We start from the raw sequence: 23,284 nt of genomic DNA, 5'->3' as shown, positions 1-23,284 counted from the left end.
CCTTTATTGCTTCCACCCCAGATCAAGTCCTGCTGGCAATGTCGAGGCAAAGAGCAGGGCCAGGCTGTGTCCAGCACCTGCCTCTCTAGCCACCTGTGCTTGGGCAGGGCAGGGAGCCTCCCCATCTCTCAGCTTCTTCCTGCACCACCCCAACTCCTCGCTTGCCTGTGGCAGCCAAAGGGGCTTCTATGGGCTCTCCTCTGGAGCAGGTCCCTGTATGGGAATAAAGCTGCCCCTGCTCGGGACAGCATCTCCGCTCCCGGCCACAGATGACAGCTGGATGCTCACTCCAGCTGCAGCAGTACACTCCATGACTGAAGCCAGTCCTGCTTGGACCCCCGCAGCCCCTCCGGGGGCACCCATGGGTGCCCCTCCTGCCCTTGCAGTGGGCACATGCTCACCTGAGTCTTGCCTTTTCCTGGCAGAACCCCTGCCCTCACCGCGGGGCTGCATTCAGCCCTGCACCCCCTGCAGCCATGCCCAGCTCAGGCCCAGCCTGGGCACTCAGGTGCCAGAAGCTGCCCCGGGGGGCCGGGGTGGGGGACTGCCTTCCCTAGCCCCCACCTCCAGCAGCCGATGCAGGAGGTCCCCTGCCCTGCCGCAGCGGCGAGGGGCCGGGGGGCTGCCCCGCAGGGCACCCAGCAGACCGGGCAGCTGTCGGGGCAGGCGGTAGGTGGGCAGAGGCCGAAGGGGTCGGGGGACATCGCGGGGGCTGCAGAGCCGGCTGAAGTATGCCAGGACCCACCCGCTGCCGCGGCCCGCTGCCCCCAGCTCCCCATGCAGGCAGGCCATGGCTGCCCCAAAAATGTCATGGGCATCCCCAGGTGTCCCGTCGGCCATCCCGACCTGCCACCGATGAAAGAGTCGGGCACTGCCCCGGCTCCAGAGGAGGAGGACAGTGCCACGCTGGCGGCCCACATGGCCCCGCTGGGCATAGAGCCAAGGCAGGGCACCCGCCTGACCCAAGCCACCTGCTTCCCACAGGTCCAGGCGCACGTCGCAGCCCAGCCCTGTGCGCAGCCGCTGGGCCAGGGCACACACCAGCCCCAGGTGCTCCTCTGAGTCTGGCGAGTACAGCAGCAGCACGGGGCGTCTGTCAGGGACACCTGCAGGGTGGAGGTGACAGCAGTGACAGCTCAGCTCCATGTCCTACTCAGCTCTCCTGTCCCTCCTGCAGCCCCCTTGGGTGCTCCTCACCATCATTTGGCCTCCAGGCACCACGGCAGTTGAAGAGCAGCACAGTCACCACCAGTCCCAGTGCCAGCACCAGCCCCAGCAGCCCAAAGTGCCTGCGGGAGACTGGGAGAGGGGCAGTAAAGGGGCTGTCTGCCCATTTCCACTGCCCCCTGAGTCCCCTCCAGGACCCTCTCTCACCATCGGGACAGAGCAGCTGCTTCCGAGCAAAATGCACGTCCGAGCGCCACACCTGGGGAAGGGGCTGGGTGAGAGAGGGACCATGTTGGCTGCCCCATAGCACAGATGACTGCACAAGGGTCTCCTTACCAGCACGCAGCTGCCCAGGACCTGCACTGGCAGCAGCAGCGCCAACTCCCCTGGAGCAGAGCCCTCTGGCTGCAAAGTACAAGGGCAGGGTCAGTGCAGGTCTGTACCCACCACGTCCCCCCCAGCCCTGCACTACTCACCTGTGTGACAGTGTAGAGTGGGGCCTCGGGTTCACACTGCCCACCCTGGCGCTGGCACAGGGCTGCACTGAAGGCTGCAGGGATGCGGGAGGTGAGGTGCAGGTGCAGCTGGAGTCCCCAGACACTCACTGAGACATTCCAGGCAGTCTCTGTGGCCATCAGAGAGAGAGGGGAGGTTGCAGGATGCCCAATGGGGTGAAGGGTGCAAGGGATCACAGGGCAGGGCTGTGCTTAGCCCAGGACTGCCTCCTGCCCATAGGACTTACCTGACTGGTGCGGACACTCCACGTGGCTGCTGTTCTTGTAGGAGAACTGAGGGGACATAGGACCAACAAAGGGCAGGGTGAGCTGCCCTCACCCACCACAGTCCCCCAGCCCCTTCTGAGATGGTGCCCACCCACCCACAGGGACTTACTCGGAAGCAGAGCTGGGGGTGCACGTCCACCTTGTCCAGTATGTACACCTGGAACAAATGGAGAGTGTGTCAGTTACCACCTCTGACCCACACAGCCCACGGGCACCCCAGTGCCCACCCACTGCCCTATAAAGACCCTGACATCCAGTGGATGCCTCAGCCAGTGACATGGTCCCACATCCTGTGACACTTGAAGCTCAGGAGCCCTGACCTGCTCATCTTCACTGGCTGTGGAATTGGGGATTTCGTGACAGGGTGCAGCCTCATCTGCTGCCTCCTTCCAGCAGAGGGTGGCCCGTGGGTGCAGGGGGCAGCTGGCACTCAGCGCCATCACCATCTGGTCCTTGGTGCTGCTGCTGTAGTCATGAAAGCGCACCGAGGACCACAGCTCGGGGCCATCTGTGGAACACCACATCAGTGGGGTGAGGAGACACCGAGGGACACCCTTGGGATGCAGCTCTCCTCCCCACAGGCACCAGGCACTCACAGGCATCTGGGTGGTCACGGAAGGGGCAGAGCTTTCTCCGTGGGCTGTCATGGTGGGAGTAGGAGGCCTGGGCAGCAGAGCATGATGGTCAGAGCAAGATATGTCCCCACCCCTCACGCAAGGGGAGAGGAAGGGGCTCTGGTGGCTGTCAGGGAGGGCAACCCACCTCAATGCACAGGCAGGGCACCAGGAACTCATACGGCAGTAAGATGTGGTGGCCTCCTGACACCAGCACCTGCAACATGGAGTGAGCATCAGCTGGCAGGGATTGTGTCCCTGAGTCTGGGATGGGGGGATTGTGTCGCTCTGTCAGGGGGCAGAGCCATTACCTGCTGGTGGAAGGGCTGGGGCAGCTCCTCACACTCCAGGGCCAGCTGGTGGCACAGCCGCACCATGAGGGCAGGACCCGCGGGCACCCGCACCTCAATGGCCCGCACCTTAGGGACCCAATCATGGCTAAAGACAGGCCCTGCAGAGCAGGCAGGAGGTCAGCTGCTACCGGCGTCCCCCCAGGACACCTCCCAAGCCCATCAGTCTCACCGGGTGGCTCAGCGGTCACCATGCCGCTGCAGCTTAGGGCCAAGCCCCGATCTGGGATGGTGCGAAGGGAGACGAGGACTTGCCGGCCGCTCTCTGCCGGGAAGCAGTCGAACTGCACCTGCCACTGCGGGGAGCAGGGCGTCAGGAGGATTCCGGGCCTTGGTGCGCCCCGCTCCACCGCGCACCGCACTCACCGCTGAGCTGCCCAGCACCCGGCGTCGCTGCCAAACCTGCAGCCAGCCAGCCCGGTTGGAGTCCAGCTCCAGGAAGGTGAGCTGCAGTCCCCGGACACCGCCGAGCTCTGCGAGAAACCGGCGCGGGGCGCTGACACGGGTGGGGGAACTGGCTGTGCGTCCCCTGCCGCGGGATGCCCGGCCTCGCCGCCCCTGCCCGTACCTGAGGTGGGGAGGGCCAGGCGCACCCTGAGGCAGGGCTGGCAGGGCTGCGCGGGCAGGCACAGCCGGGCAGGGCTCAGCGACAGGGCGGGCGGCTCCAGCGGCGGCACGGGGCGGGTAGGGCGGCGGCAGCGGGGGCGGCTCAGCGTCCTGTCGGCTGCAGGGCGAGAGCAGACCGGGGGCGGCCGTGCGCCGGGGTCCCGCAGGCAGTAGGAGCCCTGGGGACTGGGAATGCTTGGAACGGGGAGAGCCCCGGGGAGTCCCGGGGTGTAGTCGGAAGGGAGGCGCCCCGGGGATCCAGAGTCCTGACAAACTGGGAGCCTCAGTGATTCAGAGTCCTTGGAAGCAGGAATCCTCGGGGTTCGGGAGTGCTCGGAAACAGGGAGCTCCGGGGATCCAGAGTCTTTGGAAGCGGGGAGCCCCAGAAGCCAGGAAGTTTCGGGGATCGGGAGTCCTCGGAAGCGGGGAGCCCGGTGCCCCGGAAACCTGGAGCGCCCCAACCCCGCCCCTCCATCCTCCGGGACCCAGTAGCCGCGGGCAGGGGAAGCCCCACCATCCCGCCAGCCGCACCCTGGAGCCGGTACCGGCGGGCAGGAGCAGCCCCGCGCTGACAGCCCTGCCCCGCCGCTACTCACCGATGGCTCGGCACTCCTGCAAGCAAAGAGACGGGGGTGAGCGCGGCGCCGCCCGCCCCCCACACCTTCCCCCGCCACTTCCCTTCGCCGGCACTCACGAAGTTGGCGGAGACCCGGAGGCGGGTCACGGCGGCCCCTGTCCTGGACGGTAGCAGCAGCAGCAGCAGCGCGGCGGCAGCGGCGAGCAGCACCGGGCGCCCCATGGCCGAGCGCCGCCGCTCCCCGCCCCGCCCCGGGCCGGCCCCGCCGCATTCCTCCACCGGCACGTGCGGCCCCGCCGGCCCCCCCCGCCAGGCGGCGCTTCCTGCGGCGCAGACACGCGTGGGAGAGCGGACGGTGCTTTATTTCCATAGAGCAACACGCGGAGGAAGGGGCATGCACCCCAGCGACCCTCCACGGCCCCAGCCCTCGGGGTCTCCCCCTTGCATGCGAGCTCGGGGCCATGGTGTGCCTCAGACACTCACCCCGTGGTCCCCGAGGATCCCCCACCCACCGGAGCTGCGCCAGCGCTGCCCCACAGCACTGAACTGCAGAGCTTCGGCACCTCACGGAGCCCACCTATCCCCACTCATTTCTTCTTCTTCTCCTGCGTGCTAGTGAACCAGGAGTCCAGCAGCTTCTTGCTGTAGTAGAGTTGCCAGCCATGCACCTGCGCGGCCACCACCACCACCAGGTACATGACAGAGACGGCCGAGAAGCCGAAGATGAAGCGGTAAGCTTTGCCGTGGCGGTACAGCTGCTGTGCCATGGGGAACATCTCCATGGCCCCGTAGATGAGGGGAGCTATGGAGAAGAGGCCGGTGCTGATCATGGAGAGTACCAGGTAGCTGATGTTGTTGCGGGGGAAGGACAGGAGGCCCAGGAGGGAGGGCAGGATGCTGAGCAGGTAGGGATACTCCCACTGGTAGGGCATGGCCACCTGGTCGTGGGGCAGCAGCTTGAGGTGTGCCACGACCATCTGGGCCAGGAGCAGCAGCCAGATGACCACATGCGTGTAGATTAGTTTCTTGATCTCCGACTTGAGGGTCACGCTGGAGAGAGAGCGTGGGGCCATCAGCGACTGTTGGGGTCGCGTGTCCCCCCCCCGGAATCCCGGGAAAGGGGACACCTACCTCATCTGGTAGTGCGAGGCCACGCGCTCCCGGTGCTGGAAGTCGCTGCCGTCGGTGCCGGCGGCGCGGGGACCCCCGCGGGAAGCCATGGCGCTGTCCTGGGGAGACACAGCGTCGGGCGGGGCCGCCCTCCCTGCCCGCCTCCCCAGCGCAGCCCCGGCACCAGCCCCCCGAGCCTCCCCCCGACGGCGACAGCCCCGGGGCTCCCTCCCCGTGACCGCCCGGCCCTCCGGGACATCCCCGGGGTGACACTCCCGGCCCGCCGCTCCCCGCCGCGCCGCACCTGCGGGCGGGACCCTCTGCCCGCGCTTCCGCCGCTCTATGGCCGCGGCCGCCGGCTCCGGATGCCGGGGGCGCCGCTCGGCGCAGGCGCGGCGCTGCCGCCATGGCGGGCACCGGGAGCGCCGCCGCCGCCGCCGCGCGCGGGCTGGCGCGCGCGGGACCGGGAGCGCGCGGCGCGGGGTCAGCGGGGCGCGCACGGGGTGGGCACGGGGTGGGCACGGGGTGCACGCCCATGGGTGTGCTGGCACCTGGAGATGCACACGCGTGGGGGCTGGTGGGAGCCCACTGGGGACGCACACGCGTGGGTGCAGAGGGGTTATGGGGCGCTTGTGGGATTGGGGACGTACCAGTGGGGTTCACCTTTCAGATGTGTGAGCACAGAGGGGCTGGGGAAGCATGAGGTGCGGAGACGTGGAGAGGAGTGCAGATGGTGGGTGAGATTTATGGACACGCAGAGTGGGGTGCAGGGAAGATGCTGAGGGAAGTCCCACCTGTGTCCCCCCCTTCCCACTCCGTCCCCTGCAGGTGGAGGCGGCTGCTGGGCCCCAAGGAGACGCTGAGGCTGTTGGAGGGCTCTGTGGTGCACCGGGAAGGTACCTGCGACAGGGGAGAATGGGGGCAGGGGAGACAGTGAGGGATGTCCATCCTGACCAGACTTCCCCTCACTAGGAGCCCTGCTGGCACTGAGCAAGCCCCCTGGCCTCCCCATTCTGGGTGAGTACAGGACAGCAATGGGGGGGTCTGCAGGGGTGGGGGTGCCTATGTGGGGTCTCAGCAGGTGCTGACCTGCCAGCATCTCCCCAGGGCGTCCTGGGGACCTGAGCCTGGATTCACTGCTGCCAGCACTGAGACGACGCCTGAGCCTCTCTGCTGAGCTCCACGTGGTGAAGGCTCCTGCCAGGTGTGGTAGGAAGTTCCAGGCTGGAGGTCCTGGGGTGGAGCTAGGGCTGCCTTTCCCCCTCCAGGTCTCAAGCAGCCATGTCCCACAGGGAGTATTCTGGCCTTGTCCTCCTGTCCAGCTGCTACCACACCACTAAGAAGCTCCAACAGTTCTTCACCAGTGCTCGTAGGAGAGGCCAGTACCCTGCCACATATCGGTGAGTCCTTGGGACTCTGCCATGCTGGCATGGAGGTCCTGTCCCCTTCTCACCATCTTACCCTGCAGTGCCATCACCGTGGGAGTCCCAGCAGAGGTGGAGGGTGAAGTCTCCACTGGGCTGTGCTGGCAGCAGCAGGGGGACAGAGCCATGGTAAGGGGGTGCTGGTGAGCTGGGGGCATGGGGGATAGCCCAGGGAGTGCTGAGGGCTGTGCTCTGCAGGTGGTGCCAGTCCCAGACCCAGGACGCCGCAGCCTGGCCAGGAAGGATGTGAAGAACACCCTGACACGCTACCGGGTGCTGAGTGCTGCAGGGGGCTGTGCCCTCCTCCAGCTCCAGCCCAGGACGGGTGAGTGGCTCCCCAACACCTCCGCCATCCGATGTAGTTTCCTGACTCCTGCATTCTCACCTTCTCCCTGTTCCTCCCCAGCTTTCCCAGAGCAGCTCCAGGTGCACCTGACACTGCTGCTGTGCCCAGCCCTGGGTGACCATAAGCACTCTTCCCGCGTGGGCAGGGTGCTGGGAGTGCCCTTCTGTCTGCCCCTCGAGACTGCCCCGACCCACACACAGGTATGTGGCCAGGGGGGATGCTGGGTGGGGCATTCAGCACAGCCCTCAGTGACCCCATTGAGCTGCCCACTCACATTGCAGGTACTGGACGAGGAGTTGCTGTCTCGGCTGGGGCTTTCTCCACGGCAGCTCCATCGCCTCCCACTCCACATCCACCTGCAGGAGCTAGTGCTGCCCGAGGGCCCCCTCTGTGCCCCCCCACCACCCTACTTCCTGCACACTCTGCACTCTCTGGGGCTGCCTGAGCACTAGGAGCCCTAGGGCTGCAGGGGGACACCCACTCCACCCTTCTGCTCTCTGCCACCCCATTAAAATTCTCCCTGCTGCCTGGGTGGCCCAGCACTCAGTTCTTTTCTTGGCACACAGAGGATGCATTTCTCCCGACTGTCTCTCTGACATTGCTGAGGGCACCAGCCCTGCCACCATTTTCTGCCTGCCCTGGTTCCAAGTGTTAGAATGCAGCAGTGTCATCACCCACCACAGCTCTGTCTGGCAGGGGCAACCACAGGCAGGAGCAGAGACCGCTTTTCCTGCCTGCTCTCTGCCCTGACAGCACCAGTTCCCACCCACAGCCCCATCCCAGGGGCAGTCCTGGCCCTCCCCACAACTCACACACAGAAGGTCTGAGACAGACTCCTTGCCACAGAATTATTTTAAAGGGGAAGGAGGGAGAAGGTGGGTACCACGACACAGCAGTAGGAGGTCTTTGGGATGAGAGGCAGCCAGTGTTGGCTCAGCAAGGACAGACAGGGTGCTGTCCACTTCTGGGGGTGTCTCAGTGTCCCAAGTTTTCTGCATCCCTCTGGGAGCTGCTGTGTGCTTCTGCTCCATGCATAGGGTCCTGGTGCTCTGCACAGACAGGGGTTGTTGCAGGGGCTTGGCAGGAGGGAAGGAGCATGCAGAACCCTGGGTTAGCCAGGGGTTGCTGTGGGTTCTCCGGGGTGGTGGCATTGGCACCCAGTCCAGGTGACAGCCATTGTTCTGGGGCTGCCCAGGCAGGCGACCAAGCTGTGACAGCCCCTTGCTCCCAGCAGAAGAAGCCCGAGGCTTTGGTGGTGCTGGGGAGTTAGAGCTGGTGGAAGAGCAGTGGCTCAGTTGCTCCAGAGGCAGCTTCTCTGTTGCTGTTCTGGGCTGGGTCACCTTGGTTTTTCTGCCCCCTGGGGACACGGAAGACTTGGAGGCACTGGACACAGTGACGGTGGGAGATCGATGCCATGCTCTCTGGGGCACCTGGGTGGTTCTGCCCCCTGGGGACGCAGACAACTTGGAGGCACTGGTCACCATGGCAAGAGATCGATGCTGTGCTCTCTGTGGCACCCAGGTGGTTCTGCCCCCTGGGGACAGGGAGAGCTTGGGGGCACAAGGCACAGTAGTGGGGAATTGATGCTGTGCTTGCTTGGGTACATGGGTGGCTCTGGCCCCTGGGGACACAGGGTGGTGGAGAGTATTGGCCACAGTGGTGGGGAGCTTGTCCTGGGCTTGCTGCTGTGGTGACTGGAGGTTCTTCAGGGAACAGCCTTCGACCATCAGCTTCACACGTGCTGACAGAGGCTTGGGCACAGCTGCCTGCAGGGAGACAGCGGGTAGTGGGGGGCTCAGGGTGTCTGGGGGGTGTGTGACCCCCATCCCCCCCAGCCTACCTCCTTGTAGATGAGCTCAAACGCTCCAATGGAACAGGTGGGGTTGTCCTTGCGGTCGAGGACGAGGCACAGCGTGTCCCGCTGGACGTTGGCACAGAGCTGTCGGGTCACTGCCGAGGAGGGGCTCATGGTGGGGCAGGAATTGATCTCCAGCAGCCACGGCTGGTAGTCCTCCCCGACGAGAAAGTCGGCCCCGTAGAGCTCGAAGTTACCCTTGCGGAAGCGCACCCGTTCCCGGGCACTGCGCAGAGTGTTCAGGATCGCCGCCTTCATACCGGGCACCAGCACCTGGTGCCAAGCATCCGCCTGCCCCAGCTGTGCCAGGTATTCCTGGAACTGCTTGTTTGACCAGATCTTGTCAGGGGGAACACGGGGGTCCTGATCTGGTGACATCTTGTACCACTTCTGGACAGAGACGTTGCAGAGGTGCCTGGCACTGGAGCAGGGAGAGTGGGGCTGGGTTAGGGGGTGCCAGGGTGCTGGGGTGTGGAGGGCCGGGGTGAGGGGCGCTCACCGCTCCAGGTGATGCAGGGAGAAGGGCCGGGAGCAGAAGCGCAGGTAGCAGTCTTGGTAGAACCAGACAGTCAGTGGGTTCCAGTCAGTCACAACAAACCATTGCCGGATGTCGAATTTGGTGCCAAAAATGGTCAGCAGCCGCTCCACGTACTTCTGCACCACCCATCTGCCCACCCGCACCGAGGGTGCTGTGCTGCTCCATGCCAGCTGCAGCATCTCCTCCAGCCGCATCATGCAGATGATGCCTGGGAAGTATAGTCATAGTGGGACCCCTCCTAAATGGGGAGCTTCTGTGTGTTCCCCACTTCCCCCAGCTTTACCCCTGCCTTGGGATTCAGCGCCAGGTTTGAGGATCCAGACGTTGAACTTGCCCTCCATGTCAAGCTGGGGCAGCTTCTCTGCCAGGCTCTGCAGCAGGTCCTGGCACTGCTTCCGCTGCTGTCTGGTCAGCACCAGCTCTGCCCCCTCACTGTGGAGGGGAAGGGGGCCTCAGCAGCAGCCCTGCCATGGTGCCCCCTGTCCCCCATCCTCCTCAGCACTCACTGTGCCACACGGTAGTATTGCTGCAGGAAGCGGTCCCAGTCGATGCATGTCCTGCAGGGGGACGGGGTGTTCCTGTCGATGTCCTGGTGCTGCAGAACGCCCAGGTGCTGCTTACAGATCTCCAGGGCTTCCTCCACCAGCTCAGGATACAGGGGGGAGTCTGGCCGTGCTGTGGAATGCTTGGGGTGAGAGATGTGACTCCTATGCCAGCCTTGGGGCCAAAGCCTTCCTTTGGGATGGGTGGCTTTGGGTGCATGGGGATGGTGTTGGGAGCAGAGCACCCATAAGCTAGACTGGTAGGAGGGAGTGGGGGATCCCAGGCCACAGCCATAAGTAGAGGCTGTGTCTTCAAGCTCAGCCATCAGTTTTCTCTAGCTGTATTCTGCCATCATCCCCAGGCCCAGCTCCATGTACTCACCTGCCCCCTTGGCAGAGTTTGGGACCTGCTCAGTCCTCACTGGCCTGTCCCCAGCCTCCTCCAGGGCCAGTTTGAGCAGGCTACGTGCTGCTGTCAGGCGGAAATCCTCTGCAAGAGGGAGGCATCATCCCCAGACAGTCCTGCACAGGACATTGGAGCAGTAGGAGCACAAGGAGGGACAGAAAGGCAACAGCCTTCAGCTCACCGATGAAAGCTTCTCGATCATCCATGGTCCCCAGCCGGTAGCACCGGGGGAAGAAGGTGTTGGGGTCAGCTTGCTCAATCCACGGAAGGTTTTGTAGGCTGAGGCACAGCCCCTCCTGTTTAGAGGAAGTTGTCAGTCCCTACTGGACCTCGTCCCCCTCCCCAAGGGCTCCAGCCTCCCACCTTGGTGGTGAACGCGTCCACCCGGGCATAGTGGTTCACCATGCTGTCCTGCTGCAGCAGCTGGCAGTCAATGGCCTCAAGGAAGTTGGTCCAGATGAAGTTCGGCAGCTGGTCCCGTGCCAGGTAGGACTGGCAGAGGGAGGAAGCCAGGGTGGGACACAGAGCCCCCATCCCACCCTTATCCCCTGTCCAAGGCTGTGCCCATGCCTGGGGCTGGCAGAGCTCAGTCCCAGCCCTCTTTGCTAACCATGAGGCCATGGATGCCATCAGGGTCCTCATCACACTGCTCTTCCTCCTCAGCAGGTAGCCATGGGTGTTGCAGGGGGTCTGTGGTCCCCAGAAAAGGCTGTGCCCCACCGTGTGGGTTCAGCAGTACCTCCCTCTGCCTACCACCAGCATTACTTGGAGCTGTCTGCAGCCGCTGCTTGTTGTGGTCTCCACAATGCTGCTCCAGCTGTCTGCCCACGTGGAGGAGCTTCCTCTCCACCCAGCCCCGGGCTCGCAGCAGGCGGCGGATGATGGGGTAGGGGCCCTGTACCGAGAAGATCTTCTTCTCCTGTGCAGAGACCAGTGGGCTCAGCCAGCCCCAGTCCTGGTTCCTCTGGCGCAGCTCTCCTGAGCCAGAAATGCAATAAATGCAAGCAGGTGGCGTTTGAGGGGTGTGAAATCAGGTCCCTCACCTTAACGGCCATCTCCACATGCAGCTTGGCCTTCTTGAGCTGCTCAAGGTTAAGCGAGCGCTGGCAGCCAACCTGGTGGCTGGTGGTGGCTGCTGAGTGCCCTATGAGGACAGCCCTGTCTGAGCCCACTGTCCCCATGTCCCCAGTCCCACAGGGCAGGCATGGAGAGGTAGAAAGCACTGACCTGGCCCTCGGGCCCTTGGAAGGGTAGTCTCCGACCTGCTGAGCCTTGTGCCAGTGCCCCAGCTGCATTGCACAGTCCTGGGATGCCCCCCTGTGCCCTTGTCCCCAGCTGCCTGGGCCGTGAGGTGGCTGAAGTGTACCCTGCTCAAGTGCTGTCTCTGTCTGGGGGTCTGTGTGCCTGCAGTGCTGCTCTGTGTGTCACGTTGTCCCATGGTAGCCTGAGGAGAGCTGTGGGTGGCTCTTCCTCCTCTGTGCCAAGCAGGTTGGCCTATTCCCCTGTCCTGCTGGGGACTTAAGTTGGAGTCCAGTACAGGACACGGCCTCCAAGCCCCAGTACCACTGATCTCAGAATGCAGGCTGTGGCTCCCCCAAGCCCAGCACCACTGTGATGTCACAGCCCCAGCTCCAGCCACCACGATGGCTCCACTGCACAGAAGGGGGGACGCAAACAGCCCCCTATGCCCATGGCCAGCCATCCCCCACTCAAACCTTGCACCCTGCCCGAAATCCTTTAGTACTGCACAACCCAAGCCCCTTGCTGTCCCCAGGCCGACTTCAAGTCCTTTCAGACTCTCCTGACACCCCCCCACAGCCCTTCACACACCACCAGGGTGACCCCACTGTTTTGTGTTGCCACACTGTGCCCTCCAGTTCCGTGTCCTGCTCCCATTCCATGATCTGTCCCCCAATGCCCTCCCCCATCCCCGGTGTGGCCCGGAGCGGCGGGAGGGAGGAGACGGAGGCGGGGATACAGCAAACAAGACCGTTTAAAAAACGAGACGAGACAAGGGGCAGCGGCCGGGCCGCGCTGCCGCAAGCGGGGGCTGCTCCCGCCCAGCCCAGAGAGGGGCGGGCAGGGCCCGGCCCCGCCCAGCGGTCCTCGAGAAACGAGAGCAGGCACAGGCACAGTGCCCGGTGGGCACAAGCACAGAGGAGCCACGGGGTCCTGCACCACGGCCTAAAACTGGAGAGAAAACACATGGCTGTTAGTCCCTGCTTGCAGCCCTCCGAGAGCCCTCACCACCCTCCTGGCACCTGGGATGGAGGCCTTGGGTGGCCACTGCTCACAGGGATCCGTGCTCAGCTTCTCCTCCCCAGGCACTGCACATCCATCTCAGCACCCACCAAAAGGGTTTCATCCCCTAAGGCTGCTGCTGCCTCTGAGAAAGTTCTGGGGGTCTCAAATCTGGCACTTCATGAGCAAAAGGGATACAAGCACCTTTGGCATCCTTTCCTCCCTGTCCCCAAAGAGGCTCCTTAGGCATGGTGTCACCATGTCCTCATTAACGGGACAGGGGGACTCTGGGCACAATAGCCTCATTGGCTTTGACCCCACACCCCACTCCCAAAATGAGAGACCCCTCCTCCCACTTCAGAGTCTCACATTCTTAAGGAACTCCTCTGCCACAATGCGGGCCCTTGCATTGACAGAGAGTTTCATCTCGCTGATTTCCTTATCAATCTCCTCCATGAAGTGGATGACAAAGTCCACCAGCTTGTGCTTGTACATCTGCTCCGTGTGGAAGTTTGTGATCAAGAAGCTGATATCATAACCCTGCACAAGAGAGAAGCACCCTAGGGTTTAGCACCCAAACCGCTGGCCATGCAAGCTCACATCCCAGTTCTGCACTGGACACTCTCCCAGTGCCAGGAGCAGAGCCAGGAGTCGTTCTGTCCCCTCCCTGTCACCTTACCTCCACGGGCTTCCTGCGCAGAATAAAGAAGTTCTCAGCCCTCATCATCATGAAGCGCATGAATTTGTGGCACAAGATCTTCTCGATCTCGTCAGCCTGCAGAGAGAAAAGGGAAGTGAGGCTTCCCCAGAGGCTGAGCTGCCAGTCCCCTGCCCAAACCCCCCTCACCTGCTTCACGGCGATGCTGACGCGCACAGAGTTAATGGAGCCCTCGATGAGGACCTTCTCCTTCTCATTCCTGCTGATGATCACCGGCTGCAACAGCAGCTCTTTGCTGCTCCTGAGAACAGAGGGAGGGCAGGAGTGACTCAGAAGGAAGCATTTACTGTGGGAAACAGGGAAGGGAAGCCGCGGGGATCACCGGGATGTGGGGGCTTTCGCACAGGATGCTTCCGTGTCCCGAAGATGTTCCCCCTCAGGACAGACGCTCCCTCGGTCCCAAGCTAGATCCCCTTCCTCCTCCCCGCAGTCCCCCGGCTCCCTGCCGGCACTGGCCGTCCGCCTAAGGGCCGGGGGTGGCCAGTGCACGGCAGGAACGGGCCAGCGGTCCCCAGGGCGGGCAACCAGGGCTCGGCAGGGCTCTCTCGGTGTTCCCTCCCGCCCCCGTACCTGACTTCCACCTCGGGCTTGTTGTGCCGCTCCACCACCTGCGAGGAGAAGTTCTCCAGGCACAGCGCGGCCTGCAGCGTAGCGCGCACCGCGTTCAGGTACGGGCGCAGCGTGGCGGTCTGCGGGGACACGGCGGTGGCGTCAGACCCCCACCGGAGCCCGGCGGTCGCGTCTCGCTCCCTGCCCCAGCCCCCGACCAGCAGCCCGCAGCCCCCTCAGCCCCGCTCACTCCGCCGGCCGCGGTCCCGGTCCCGACCCTCCCCAGCCTCCCCGCCGCCACCGCCGCTCACGGGGCGCCCCCCGCCCTACCATGGTGGCGGCGGAGCTCCGGCCGGCCAGGCGGAAGTGGCTGATCGCCTCTTCCGGGATGCGCGGCGCCTCCCACTGCGGCGGCAAGGAGGGGGGGCGGCTGGAGGCTCCCGCCCTGCGGCCTGGCCCCCCCCGCGGCACGGAGCCGGGTGGCGGCGGCGAGACTCCGCGCGGCTCCCCCCCGCGCCGTGCCGCGGTTGGTACGGGCCTGTCAGCGCTTCCATATTAGGGAAGGGAGATGGAGCGCGGGCCGGGCCAATGGGCGGCGGCGCGCGGCGCGGCGCGGCCAATGGGCGGCGGGGGGCGGGGCCCCCGCGGGGCCGGAAGGGGCGCCCGGCCCAGGCCCGGCCCCGCGGCCTCCGCTGCGCCCGGGGCCGCCCCCGCCTCGGCCCCGCAGCCCCCGCGATCTCCCTCCGCTCCCCCTCGGTGACCCCCGCCGCGTTCCTCGGTGATCCCCCCCCGCCGGGTTCCCTCAGCGCCCTGGTGGTTCTCCCCACGTTCTTCTCACCGCCCCGGTGATCCCCTGCCCCGGGTTCCGCAGAGCCCCGATGCCCCCCGACCCTCCGTAGTCCCTCACTCCACTCCATTCCCTCCCGGCTTTCCCGCCCCCCACTCCCCCGTGTTCCCGTGCCGGTCCCCACCGCCATGAGCGAGCTGAAGGACTGCCCGCTGCAGTTCCATGACTTCAAGTCGGTGGACCACGTGAAAGTGTGCCCCCGGTACACGGCCGTGCTGGCCCGCTCGGAGGACGATGGCATCGGCATCGAGGAGCTGGACACGCTGCAGCTGGAGCTGGAGACGCTTCTGTCCTCTGCCAGCCGCCGCCTTCGCGTCCTGGAGGCTGAGACACAGGTGCTGGGGCCGCGTTGAGCCGGGGACAGTCTCTGTCTGGCTCCTTCCACCAAGGGGCTGCCTCTGGTCTGCCCCTGCCCAGCGCTGGGCACAGCATCTTATGGGACACCACTCTCTTCCAGATCCTGACGGACTGGCAGGATAAGAAGGGCGACCGGCGGTTCCTGAAGCTGAGCAAGGACCACGATGTGGGCACATCCGTAAAACATGGGAAGCCCAAGAAGCAGAAGCTGGAGGGCAAAGGGGGCCATGGGACTGGGCCTGGGCCCGGCCGGCCCAAGTCTAAGAACTTGCAGCCCAAGATCCAGGAATATGAATTCCAGGATGACCCCATTGATGTGCCCCGCATCCCCAAAAATGATGCTCCAAACAGGTGTGTGGGTGTTGGGAGGCATTGGGATCATCTTTCTCCTTCTTTGGAGCACATGGCACAAGCGCTACCTCTAGCCTGAGAGAAGAGGCCACAGGGGGAAAGGGGACATGTGTCACCTTCCATGTGCCCCCCTGCATCTCCCTCTCACAGTTCATCCATTCTTGCAGGTTCTGGGCATCGGTGGAGCCGTACTGTGCCGATCTCACCAACGAGGAGGTCAGAGTCCTGGAGGAGCTGCTCAAGCCGCCAGAGGATGAGGCTGAGCACTACAAGGTGAAAAGCTCCTAAGCCCCTTCCTCTGCCCTCTCTCCCCATCCCCTCTGGCACCTCACAGTGACTCTTCGTGCCTGGGATGCTGCCATGGCACTGGTGAGGTGGGAGGCAAGGCAGAGGCTCTAGGAGCTGTGCTGAGCCTTGCTCTTGCAGATTCCACCACTGGGGAAGCATTACTCCCAGCGCTGGGCACAAGAGGACCTGCTGGAGGAGCAGAAGGATGGAGCCCGGGCAGCAGCTGCTGCTGACAAGAAGAAAGGTGTCCTGGGGCCACTGACTGAGCTGGACACTAAAGGTGCCCCAATCCCACCCCTGCCTTTGCCCTGAGGGGCTGGGAGGGCTTGTGCCCAATGGAGCCAAGCCCAAGAAAGGCTGAGGTAGCCCTGCCCCACTGCTCATGTCTGTGCCTTTGGGGTTGCTTTTTCCCCTCTCCCGCTTCTTCCCAGATGTTGATGCCCTCCTGAAGAAGTCAGAAGCCCAGCACGAGCAGCCAGAGGATGGATGTCCCTTTGGTCCCCTGACACAGCGTCTCCTGCAGGCCCTTGTGGAGGTGAGGGGCTCCAATGGCACTATGGCCATGGTGGTCTGGCACTATAGAGCATTCTGCCAAAACCCAGCACTGTAACACTTCCCTCGTGCTCCCTTTGCTAGGAGAACATCATCTCCCCTGTTGAGGACTCCCCCATCCCTGAGATCACTGGCAAGGACTCGGGAGCTGACGGTGCTGGCACATCTCCCCGCAGCCAGAACAAACCCTTCAGGTGAGCAGCTGAGGCGGGCCCAGAGCTCAGCGCTGCCCGCGGGTGCAACGAGCACGCTGCTGGCTCCCTGCCACTGTGAGTCACAGCGAGCAAAGGGCGTGTGGTAGGCAGCAGCCACTCTCACCCCGGCAGTGTCCCCCACACCAAGTCGCTGGAGGGGCGGATCAAGGAGGAGCTGGTAGCCCAGGGCCTGCTGGAGTCAGAGGACCGTCCGGCTGAGGACTCGGAGGACGAGGTGCTGGCTGAGTTACGCAAGAGGCAGGCAGAGCTGAAGGCGCTCAGCGCACACAACCGCACCAAGAAACACGAGCTGCTGCGGTGAGAGCGAGCGGGCTGGGATGGGTGCGGGCAGGGGGCTGCCTGGCAGGGCCTGACGCCCCCCTGTGCCCCGCAGGCTGGCCAAGGAGGAGCTGCACCGGCAGGAGCTGCGGCAGCGTGTCCGCATGGCTGACAACGAGGTGATGGATGCATTCCGCAAGATCATGGCTGCCCGGCAGAAGAAGCGCACGCCCACCAAAAAGGAGAAGGACCAGGCCTGGAAGACCCTGAAGGAGCGGGAGAGCATCCTCAAGCTGCTGGATGGGTAGCAGGGACCAAGGACCCCCCCATTCTGTGTGGACTTCACCTGCAGGGGGCTGCCCTGCTTGAGCCCTGCCACCATGGGATGGAACTGGCACAGCTCCCCCATGCCCTGAGTCTGGTCAGCCTCCCTACTCGGATGAAGGAGCCCAGCTGCTGTCCTCTCCCTGTGTAGGGCTGTCACTGATCCAAGCTGGGCACCCGGTGGAGTTGCCGAGGTCCCTCCCTTGAACACCCCCACCCCGGCTGGTGGCTTCCACTCCCACGTCCGCCCTACACTCCCCTGTTACTCGGGTGACATCAGCCAGGTCACTGCAGGGGCCAGATGTGGCGGCTGTGATGGTGCGATTCCCACGGTCCCCTGTCCCTCTCTGTGATGCGGGGCAGGGGGAGATCCCAGCCCCACGGGTGGACTGGGGGGAGTGGGGAGGGGAAGCGGCTGGAGGGATGAGGGGTCTGGTGGGTGGGTGGCCGAGCTCTCCATGTACCGGTGGTTTCTATTGCCGCGAGCACCGGCAATAAAGGCAGCCGTGTGCAGGTGACAGTGTGGTGACATTGGGGGACAGCCCTGCCCGGCTGTGGGGGTGGGCTCGGTCTGGGGAGGTGAGGGGGATGAGGAGTGGCGGGGCTGTGTCTGTCCTGCAACTCCACTCGTGCCTACCCGAGGAATGCCCTCGCATCCTCAGCACAGACGCGCGGTGGGCCGGGGGTGGGGTGGTGTGTGGGTGACGCCGCGCCGCGCTTGCCGCCCTCCCTCCCCGCGCTTTTCCCGCGTGTCCACGCGCGCCCGCGGTCACGCGTGTCCCCCCGGCACCGCGGCCGAGCCGCCCCCTCCCATTGGCAGCGGCCGCGCGCTGCCCGCCCCTCGCCGTGACGTCAGCGCTGTCCGGCGGCGCCGCGCCGGGAGGAGTCGCCGCCGCTCCGCCGCGGGGCCCGGGGCCGCGGCCGTCGGTAAGGGCGGGCCGGGGCGGGGGCGGCGTGCCACGCGCGGAGGTCGTTCCCACCGTGACACTGAGCGGCGGCGGTGGAGCCGCGCATCACCCGCGCCGCGCAGCTCTGCTGCCACGCGTGTCCCGCCCGGCGGGCGTGGGGAATGGCGGTGGGGACCCCCCGTGCACCTACGCGCGTGTCGGGAGCCCTCCTGCTGCCTGCCCGCCCCGCATCCGCCCCATGGGCGGGCATCGGGAGGGTCCCAGCGTGTTCCCCCTCTGGGGCAAACTACGCCAGAACTCCTGCGTCGACACAGCTTGTTCCCGTCACCCCACGATGACAACCACCTCCCTGTAGCACCCTGTCATCCCCGTGTCCCTATGCCATCCCAGCACGCTGACAGCCTGTCCCACTCGTGTCACAGGTGGGAGTGAGTTGCCCCACAGGGCACCATGCCGCTGGGGCAGGATGGGCCCAGCTGGAAGAAGAGGATCGAGGATATTCAGCGGATCTATGATTTCCGAGATGTCCTGGGCACGTGAGTTGCAGACTGGAGTGACACACTATTGACAGCCCACTCACAGGGATGGGTCTGGCCCCTCAGGCTTTGCACAACCATCCATGTGGAAATAGCTCAAATCCTGGCCCAAGGTGGGGCTTGCATATGTCCTGAAATAGCTCAAATCCTGGCCCAAGGTGGGACTTGTACCTGTGGGGCACAGGTGCCACCTCCCTCTGGCGCTGGCTAGTTCCTGGGCTGTGCTGAGGGTACCTGAAGGTGGTCCCCTGGCTGGCAGAGGGGTTCCTGGCAGAACCCCATGGTAAGGCTCTTAGGCTGGATTAGCAGGTTAATTATGTCGGGGATTAGGGCCCAGCACAGCGCGAACACACTGCCTGTCCCTCCTGTCTCTTTCCCACCTGGGCACTGCCAACACTTCTGGCTGGCGCCTGGTTGGCCCTAGGTGCTACAGGATGGCACAGTGGAGAGCTACTGCAACCTGCATGGAAGCTCAGCCCAGCACAGCTTGACCTTGGCAACACCACAACCTTACCCTGCCTGATATGGGGATGGTGCAGCCACACTGGGAGGGCGGAGGGTTCCAGGCATCCTTTCGCTGCCAGGGTCCACGTCCGGCCATCCCAGCCAGCCACTCCTGCTTGCTTTTCTCCTATAAATAGCTGGACTTTCTGCCTGTCACCATGACAATCATGGCATGGCGGCATTGGCAGCTCTGGCTGGTGGTCCCCGTGCCCTGCTCATCCCTCACCCCCCCAGGGGGGCCTTCTCCGAGGTGGTCCTGGCGGAGGAGAAGGCGACGCGGAAGCTCGTGGCCATCAAGTGCATTGCCAAGAAGGCTCTGGAGGGAAAGGAGACCAGCATTGAGAACGAGATTGCCGTCCTCCACAAGTAGGGGCCATCCCAGCACCAGGGTGGGGGTTTCACTCTGTGCCCCCCGCCCCAACCTGGCACAGCCCCCCACTGCCAGCACTCATTGCCGCCTGTTATTGCCAGTGCCCAAAATAGCCAGCGGCGCGTGATGACCTGCGGCGTGGAGCCTGGCTGCTCCCTGTCCCCTGGGGGCTGGGGTGGGGGCAGCCCAGTGCCCCCTCACCACCCCCCTATGCCTCCCCCTGCAGAATCAAGCACCCCAATATCGTGGCCTTGGATGACATCTACGAGAGTGGCACCCACCTCTACCTCATCATGCAGCTGTGAGTGACGTTGTGGGGCTCCAGAGGGGCGGGGGGGCCATGCTGACAGGTGCTGCCCGTCCCTGCAGGGTCTCGGGGGGGGAACTCTTTGACCGCATCGTGGAGAAGGGCTTCTACACTGAGCGGGACGCCAGCGCCCTGATCCGGCAGATCCTCGATGCCGTCAAATACCTGCATGACATGGGTATCGTCCACCGTGACCTGAAGGTGAGCAGTTGAGGGGGGCACACACAGCACTGTCTTGGCACCGGGCAGGAGACCCCAGTGTCACCCCTCCCTCTACCCTCCTCTCCTCACAGCCTGAGAACCTGCTCTACTACAGCATGGATGAGGACTCCAAGATCATGATCAGTGACTTTGGGCTGTCAAAGATTGAGGGCTGTGGCAGTGTCATGTCCACAGCCTGTGGCACCCCTGGCTATGTGGGTGAGTGCCTACCATGGGCTGCCACCACCCTAGGTGTGGGGTTGGGATCCCCCCACAGGTTGGGGTCCCCCCTCACCGCTGCCATCCCCCCCAGCCCCTGAGGTGCTAGCACAGAAGCCCTACAGCAAAGCAGTGGATTGCTGGTCCATCGGAGTCATCGCCTACATCCTGTATGTATCCCCCTTCCCACTCCCTTCCCCTCCTGGGGGCCTGGCACCTTGGGGCTGCCTGGGACTAGCAGCCCCCTCCCCACTGCCCCCCTAGGCTCTGTGGTTACCCTCCTTTCTATGACGAGAACGATGCTAAGCTCTTTGAGCAGATCCTGCAGGCTGAGTACGAGTTTGACTCACCATACTGGGATGATATCTCGGACTCAGGTGAGCTGGGACCACCAGGGCAGTGGGACCTGTGAACCTAGCGCAGCTTCACAGTATCCAGAGGAATGGTGGACATAGGCTCTGAGAGCTGCTCCATGCTGTGTTCCAGCCAAGGACTTCATCCAGCACCTGATGGAGAAGGACCCTGGCAAGCGATTCACCTGTGAGCAAGCCCTGCAGCATCCCTGGTAATGGGGAGACCTATTGCTGTCTGCCCCCCTCTCCAGCTCACCCCACAGCAGCCATGGGATAGGGGTGCCCTGGCTGACTTCTGTCTTGCTCCAGGATTGCCGGGGACACAGCCCTGGACAAGAACATCCACCAGTCAGTGAGTGAGCAGATCAAGAAGAATTTTGCAAAGAGCAAGTGGAAGGTGAGTGTGGGGTGCTGGTGGGTATTAGGGGATGCAGCAGCCCCTCAGGCACCCCATACCAGCTGACGGACACTGTGGGGTCAGTAGCAAGCTTTCAACGCCACGGCGGTGGTGAGACACATGAGAAAGCTGCAGCTGGGGACCAGCCAGGATGTCCCTGGGCAGACAACTCCCACGAGCCCCAGTGAACGGCTGGTCCGGGGGACCAGCAATGGTGAGCCCTGAACCCCCCCATCCCAGACCCCTCAGGGCTGCCACCAGGATCTCACCCTGTTCCTCCCTGCAGGGTCAGAGTTTGGGCACCCACCCACAAGCAGAGCTCAGCGTCTCCCACCCGACTGAGCACACAGCAGCCTCCAAGGGAGCCCACCATGTGGGGTGGGGGGCTCTGCAGTGCAGGAGCAGGGGAGATAGTGTGGAGGCATCCTGCTTGGCTTCTCCTGGTTATGTGGAGCTGCCCCCACCGCAGCCTCACAGCAGAATTCTGCATCAGGGCAGGAGCACACCACAGAGCCCCCCAGCTTGGGGCTTTGTCCCGGGCCCCTTCCCACACCCCTTCCCTCCCTCCACGCCTGGCCTGGCACTGTCCCACACCCCCAACCCCAGCATGTTCAAGGACAATTTTCCAAATGGATGTTTCTATTTTATTGCTTGTAATAAAGGCAAGAGGCCAAAGGTGCTTGGCTCAGCTCTGCACCGAGGGAGCTCAACACAGCCCTGACCCCCCCCAAGCTTCACTGCCCAGGGCAGCAGCTTCCCCCATGCACACAGTGGGCAGGCAACAGGCAGCTGCCAACACTCCTCAATCCCAGGCTGGCAGCAGATGCAGTGTCCCACTCAAGTCTCTGTTCCTCCTGGGGTGTCCCTAGAGGAGCCTACCCCCATAGCTGTCCCAGCCTCAGCTCTCTCAGGCCTGATGCTGGCTGCTGGCTGGCTTCTGGCCCTTGCGGAGGTCAGCACAGAACAGGACCTGGAATGGGGAGATAGCGGGGTGGGCATGGCTTGGGGTGGGGGCAAGGGAGCCAGGAAGTGGGGGGTACTCACTGCCTGCGCCCAGCCAGCATGAGGGCCCCACAGCCCCCGGAAGAAGTCGCCTGCAGAAAGAGGTTGAACGCCAGTGTGGGGGTACACTTGCACCATCCACCATCCCTTGAGGGTCCCACATCAGGATCCAGCCCTGCCCTCACCGATCTCCTGGTAGGCCCGTGGGGTGAGGCTCTTGCCGCCCAGCGCCACGCCATAGCGCTGCCGTGCGATGTGCCAGACGTGGGTGTCCACGGGCACCGCCTCCGCCTTGTCCAGGGACAACAGGCAGACGCAGTCGGCCACCTGCCACCAGCAGCACCCAGTCAGCCCCCAGTGCTGGTCTCTGCTCCCTGCCCCACCCCCGTCCCGGCACCCACCTTGGCACCTACACCAGGCAGGGCACACAGCACCCTCCTGGCCTCGGCATAGGGCGCGGTGCGGAGCTGGCACAGCCCCTCAGAGCCGAGCCCCTCAGCGATGGCCCGCGCACTCCCGCTGACAAACTTGGCCCGGTACCCGAAGCCCAGCGCCCGCAGCCGGGCCTCGGCATCAGCACCTGGGAGGGGCACAGCAGAGGCACTGAGCGGGTGCAGGCCAGGCCATGGCAATGTGACAGTGGCAGCAGCGGGGCGATGGTGGACCTGTGAGCGCCGAGAGGGATGGGAAGGCATGGAAGGGCCGGGAATCGAGGCAGCAGAGACGGCGGCCGAAGGCCTGGCAGAGGCGCTCGATCATGGCAGTGATGCGAGAAATGTGGTTGTTGGAGGTGCAGATGAAGGAGAAGAGGCACTCGACGGGGTCCTGCCGCAGCACCCGCACCCCTGCAGGCAAGATGCTGTGAGGGGACGCCGAGCAGGTGCCATGGCCAGCCCTTGTAGCTCCGTGGAGCCGCCTGACCTGGGAAGTCATTGGCCACCTTGCGGAACAGAGGGTCGGCCGCCCCCCAGGCACGGTAGAGGGGCGACAGCCCCACGTCCAGCTGGAAGTAGTCGCGCAGGATCCGCTCCGTCTCTGCGGCGCTCAGCCTCGCTGCTTTGGCGGAGCACTCATCCCGCTCCTCTTCGTGCTCCTCCTCCTCGCCGTACACGGTGTACCAGAGCCGATCCCCGTCCTGCCGCAGAGTCCAGACGCGGCCCCCGAGCACGCCCGTCCACGCCCCCGGGCTGCTCTCCCACCACCTGCCGCACACGGGGGGGTCGGGGCCGGCTCGGACGCGCAGGGCTGGGCCGGGGCACGCCCGAGTCGCCCGGGCCGGCTCACCGGAAGCTCTGTCCCGAGGACAGCACCAGGTCCAGGCGCAGCTCGGCCGGCGGGCACGGCAGCCAACGCCACAGGGACGGGCAGGCGGAAGGGGCGTCCCGCAGCTTCATGGGGGCCGGGAAGCGGCTGCGCGCCGCTGCCCGCGGGGGCGGCGGGGTCAAGGAACCGCCCGGCTGCCCCCCGGCC

At 64.6% G+C, this 23,284-nt stretch overlaps 8 protein-coding genes across 11 annotated transcripts; 3 read left to right on the top strand and 5 right to left on the bottom strand.

The window, feature by feature from the left end:
• Nucleotides 1-479: 479 nt before the first annotated feature.
• Nucleotides 480-4,334, bottom strand: IL17RE (interleukin 17 receptor E). Its single transcript, XM_077786020.1, has 15 exons — nucleotides 4,214-4,334; nucleotides 4,116-4,131; nucleotides 3,482-3,637; nucleotides 3,280-3,386; nucleotides 3,086-3,209; nucleotides 2,875-3,014; nucleotides 2,712-2,780; nucleotides 2,546-2,612; nucleotides 2,270-2,457; nucleotides 2,059-2,106; nucleotides 1,910-1,955; nucleotides 1,644-1,792; nucleotides 1,504-1,572; nucleotides 1,198-1,426; nucleotides 480-1,106 (listed from the first exon to the last, which is right to left on the bottom strand). The coding sequence occupies exons 1-15, from the start codon at nucleotides 4,316-4,318 to the stop codon at nucleotides 505-507; spliced, it is 2,115 nt and encodes a 704-aa protein (XP_077642146.1). The 5' UTR covers nucleotides 4,319-4,334; the 3' UTR covers nucleotides 480-504.
• A 103-nt stretch (nucleotides 4,335-4,437) lies between these two features.
• Nucleotides 4,438-5,581, bottom strand: JAGN1 (jagunal vesicle mediated transporter 1). The gene is made up of 3 exons (XM_021531390.3): nucleotides 5,511-5,581; nucleotides 5,228-5,325; nucleotides 4,438-5,146 (listed from the first exon to the last, which is right to left on the bottom strand). The coding sequence occupies exons 2-3, from the start codon at nucleotides 5,314-5,316 to the stop codon at nucleotides 4,684-4,686; spliced, it is 552 nt and encodes a 183-aa protein (XP_021387065.1). The 5' UTR covers nucleotides 5,317-5,325; nucleotides 5,511-5,581; the 3' UTR covers nucleotides 4,438-4,683.
• RPUSD3 (RNA pseudouridine synthase D3) lies at nucleotides 4,793-7,504 on the top strand. Of its 3 annotated transcripts, none has more exons than XM_021531366.2 (9): nucleotides 4,793-4,827; nucleotides 6,035-6,102; nucleotides 6,179-6,223; nucleotides 6,314-6,410; nucleotides 6,499-6,606; nucleotides 6,675-6,759; nucleotides 6,829-6,955; nucleotides 7,037-7,176; nucleotides 7,258-7,504. In XM_021531366.2, exons 1-9 carry the CDS (start codon nucleotides 4,793-4,795, stop codon nucleotides 7,426-7,428), a joined length of 876 nt encoding a protein of 291 aa, XP_021387041.2. In that variant the 3' UTR covers nucleotides 7,429-7,504. The 3 variants fall into 3 exon arrangements, with proteins under 3 accessions (XP_021387041.2, XP_021387051.2, XP_021387034.2); XM_021531376.2 differs by lacking the exon at nucleotides 4,793-4,827 and adding an exon at nucleotides 5,734-5,783; XM_021531359.2 differs by lacking the exon at nucleotides 4,793-4,827 and adding an exon at nucleotides 5,737-5,810.
• A 307-nt stretch (nucleotides 7,505-7,811) lies between these two features.
• Nucleotides 7,812-11,347, bottom strand: TTLL3 (tubulin tyrosine ligase like 3; the record flags this gene model as incomplete). The annotated part of the gene is made up of 9 exons (XM_077786026.1): nucleotides 7,812-8,742; nucleotides 8,817-9,252; nucleotides 9,331-9,577; nucleotides 9,653-9,801; nucleotides 9,876-10,044; nucleotides 10,294-10,401; nucleotides 10,499-10,613; nucleotides 10,681-10,809; nucleotides 10,928-11,347. Coding segments are annotated over 9 exons (2,691 nt in total), but the record flags the coding sequence as incomplete, so codon positions are not given.
• Nucleotides 11,348-12,292: 945 nt separating this feature from the next.
• On the bottom strand, nucleotides 12,293-14,292 carry ARPC4 (actin related protein 2/3 complex subunit 4). The gene is made up of 6 exons (XM_021531415.2): nucleotides 14,156-14,292; nucleotides 13,847-13,965; nucleotides 13,406-13,517; nucleotides 13,238-13,333; nucleotides 12,928-13,098; nucleotides 12,293-12,507 (listed from the first exon to the last, which is right to left on the bottom strand). Exons 1-6 carry the CDS (start codon nucleotides 14,156-14,158, stop codon nucleotides 12,502-12,504), a joined length of 507 nt encoding a protein of 168 aa, XP_021387090.1. The 5' UTR covers nucleotides 14,159-14,292; the 3' UTR covers nucleotides 12,293-12,501.
• Nucleotides 14,293-14,583: 291 nt separating this feature from the next.
• TADA3 (transcriptional adaptor 3) lies at nucleotides 14,584-17,535 on the top strand. Its single transcript, XM_021534148.3, has 8 exons — nucleotides 14,584-15,007; nucleotides 15,130-15,380; nucleotides 15,548-15,653; nucleotides 15,807-15,948; nucleotides 16,100-16,203; nucleotides 16,305-16,414; nucleotides 16,547-16,732; nucleotides 16,809-17,535. The coding sequence occupies exons 1-8, from the start codon at nucleotides 14,801-14,803 to the stop codon at nucleotides 16,999-17,001; spliced, it is 1,299 nt and encodes a 432-aa protein (XP_021389823.1). The 5' UTR covers nucleotides 14,584-14,800; the 3' UTR covers nucleotides 17,002-17,535.
• A 133-nt stretch (nucleotides 17,536-17,668) lies between these two features.
• Nucleotides 17,669-21,487, top strand: CAMK1 (calcium/calmodulin dependent protein kinase I). The gene is made up of 12 exons (XM_021534161.2): nucleotides 17,669-17,944; nucleotides 18,348-18,461; nucleotides 19,200-19,331; nucleotides 19,562-19,636; nucleotides 19,705-19,843; nucleotides 19,936-20,062; nucleotides 20,157-20,232; nucleotides 20,327-20,439; nucleotides 20,549-20,627; nucleotides 20,725-20,812; nucleotides 20,900-21,026; nucleotides 21,099-21,487. Exons 2-12 carry the CDS (start codon nucleotides 18,376-18,378, stop codon nucleotides 21,152-21,154), a joined length of 1,098 nt encoding a protein of 365 aa, XP_021389836.1. The 5' UTR covers nucleotides 17,669-17,944; nucleotides 18,348-18,375; the 3' UTR covers nucleotides 21,155-21,487.
• On the bottom strand, nucleotides 21,434-23,261 carry OGG1 (8-oxoguanine DNA glycosylase). 2 transcript variants are annotated; one of them, XM_021534180.3, is made up of 7 exons: nucleotides 23,099-23,261; nucleotides 22,736-23,016; nucleotides 22,480-22,659; nucleotides 22,216-22,394; nucleotides 22,000-22,141; nucleotides 21,857-21,906; nucleotides 21,434-21,782 (listed from the first exon to the last, which is right to left on the bottom strand). In XM_021534180.3, exons 1-7 carry the CDS (start codon nucleotides 23,206-23,208, stop codon nucleotides 21,720-21,722), a joined length of 1,005 nt encoding a protein of 334 aa, XP_021389855.2. In that variant the 5' UTR covers nucleotides 23,209-23,261; the 3' UTR covers nucleotides 21,434-21,719. The 2 variants fall into 2 exon arrangements, with proteins under 2 accessions (XP_021389855.2, XP_077642262.1); XM_077786136.1 differs by having other exon boundaries at nucleotides 21,857-21,928; nucleotides 22,001-22,141.
• Nucleotides 23,262-23,284: the final 23 nt, after the last annotated feature.

Source organism: Lonchura striata, chromosome 12, assembly GCF_046129695.1.
Source record: "Lonchura striata isolate bLonStr1 chromosome 12, bLonStr1.mat, whole genome shotgun sequence".
Taxonomy (NCBI): Eukaryota; Metazoa; Chordata; class Aves; order Passeriformes; family Estrildidae; genus Lonchura; species Lonchura striata.
The sequence above is the reverse complement of the archived record's forward strand: the minus strand, read 5'-3'. Positions and strand labels throughout refer to the sequence as shown.

Coding starts and splice junctions, on each gene's coding strand:
- CAMK1 (XM_021534161.2), top strand. CDS start 18,376: ATGCCGCTGGGGCAGGATGGGCCCAGCTGGAAGAAGAGGATCGAGGAT. Junction 18,462..19,199: donor TTCCGAGATGTCCTGGGCAC/GTGAGTTGCAGA, acceptor TCACCCCCCCAG/GGGGGCCTTCTCCGAGGTGG. Junction 20,440..20,548: donor GGATGATATCTCGGACTCAG/GTGAGCTGGGAC, acceptor GCTGTGTTCCAG/CCAAGGACTTCATCCAGCAC.
- OGG1 (XM_077786136.1), bottom strand. CDS start 23,208: ATGAAGCTGCGGGACGCCCCTTCCGCCTGCCCGTCCCTGTGGCGTTGG. Junction 22,660..22,735: donor GGTGGCCAATGACTTCCCAG/GTCAGGCGGCTC, acceptor TCTTGCCTGCAG/GGGTGCGGGTGCTGCGGCAG. Junction 22,395..22,479: donor ATCCCTCTCGGCGCTCACAG/GTCCACCATCGC, acceptor TGCCCCTCCCAG/GTGCTGATGCCGAGGCCCGG.
- ARPC4 (XM_021531415.2), bottom strand. Junction 13,334..13,405: donor TCAGCATCGCCGTGAAGCAG/GTGAGGGGGGTT, acceptor TTCTCTCTGCAG/GCTGACGAGATCGAGAAGAT. Junction 13,099..13,237: donor TGCGCAGGAAGCCCGTGGAG/GTAAGGTGACAG, acceptor TCTCTTGTGCAG/GGTTATGATATCAGCTTCTT.
- TADA3 (XM_021534148.3), top strand. CDS start 14,801: ATGAGCGAGCTGAAGGACTGCCCGCTGCAGTTCCATGACTTCAAGTCG. Junction 16,204..16,304: donor TCCTGCAGGCCCTTGTGGAG/GTGAGGGGCTCC, acceptor TCCCTTTGCTAG/GAGAACATCATCTCCCCTGT. Junction 16,415..16,546: donor AGCCAGAACAAACCCTTCAG/GTGAGCAGCTGA, acceptor TCACCCCGGCAG/TGTCCCCCACACCAAGTCGC.
- JAGN1 (XM_021531390.3), bottom strand. CDS start 5,316: ATGGCTTCCCGCGGGGGTCCCCGCGCCGCCGGCACCGACGGCAGCGAC. Junction 5,147..5,227: donor GCCTCGCACTACCAGATGAG/GTAGGTGTCCCC, acceptor CTCTCTCTCCAG/CGTGACCCTCAAGTCGGAGA.
- IL17RE (XM_077786020.1), bottom strand. CDS start 4,318: ATGGGGCGCCCGGTGCTGCTCGCCGCTGCCGCCGCGCTGCTGCTGCTG. Junction 3,387..3,481: donor CCTGGCCCTCCCCACCTCAG/GTACGGGCAGGG, acceptor GGTTTCTCGCAG/AGCTCGGCGGTGTCCGGGGA. Junction 3,015..3,085: donor GGTGACCGCTGAGCCACCCG/GTGAGACTGATG, acceptor CCTGCTCTGCAG/GGCCTGTCTTTAGCCATGAT.
- RPUSD3 (XM_021531359.2), top strand. CDS start 5,764: ATGCACACGCGTGGGGGCTGGTGGGAGCCCACTGGGGACGCACACGC. Junction 5,811..6,034: donor CCCACTGGGGACGCACACGC/GTGGGTGCAGAG, acceptor CGTCCCCTGCAG/GTGGAGGCGGCTGCTGGGCC. Junction 7,177..7,257: donor CTGCCCCGACCCACACACAG/GTATGTGGCCAG, acceptor CTCACATTGCAG/GTACTGGACGAGGAGTTGCT.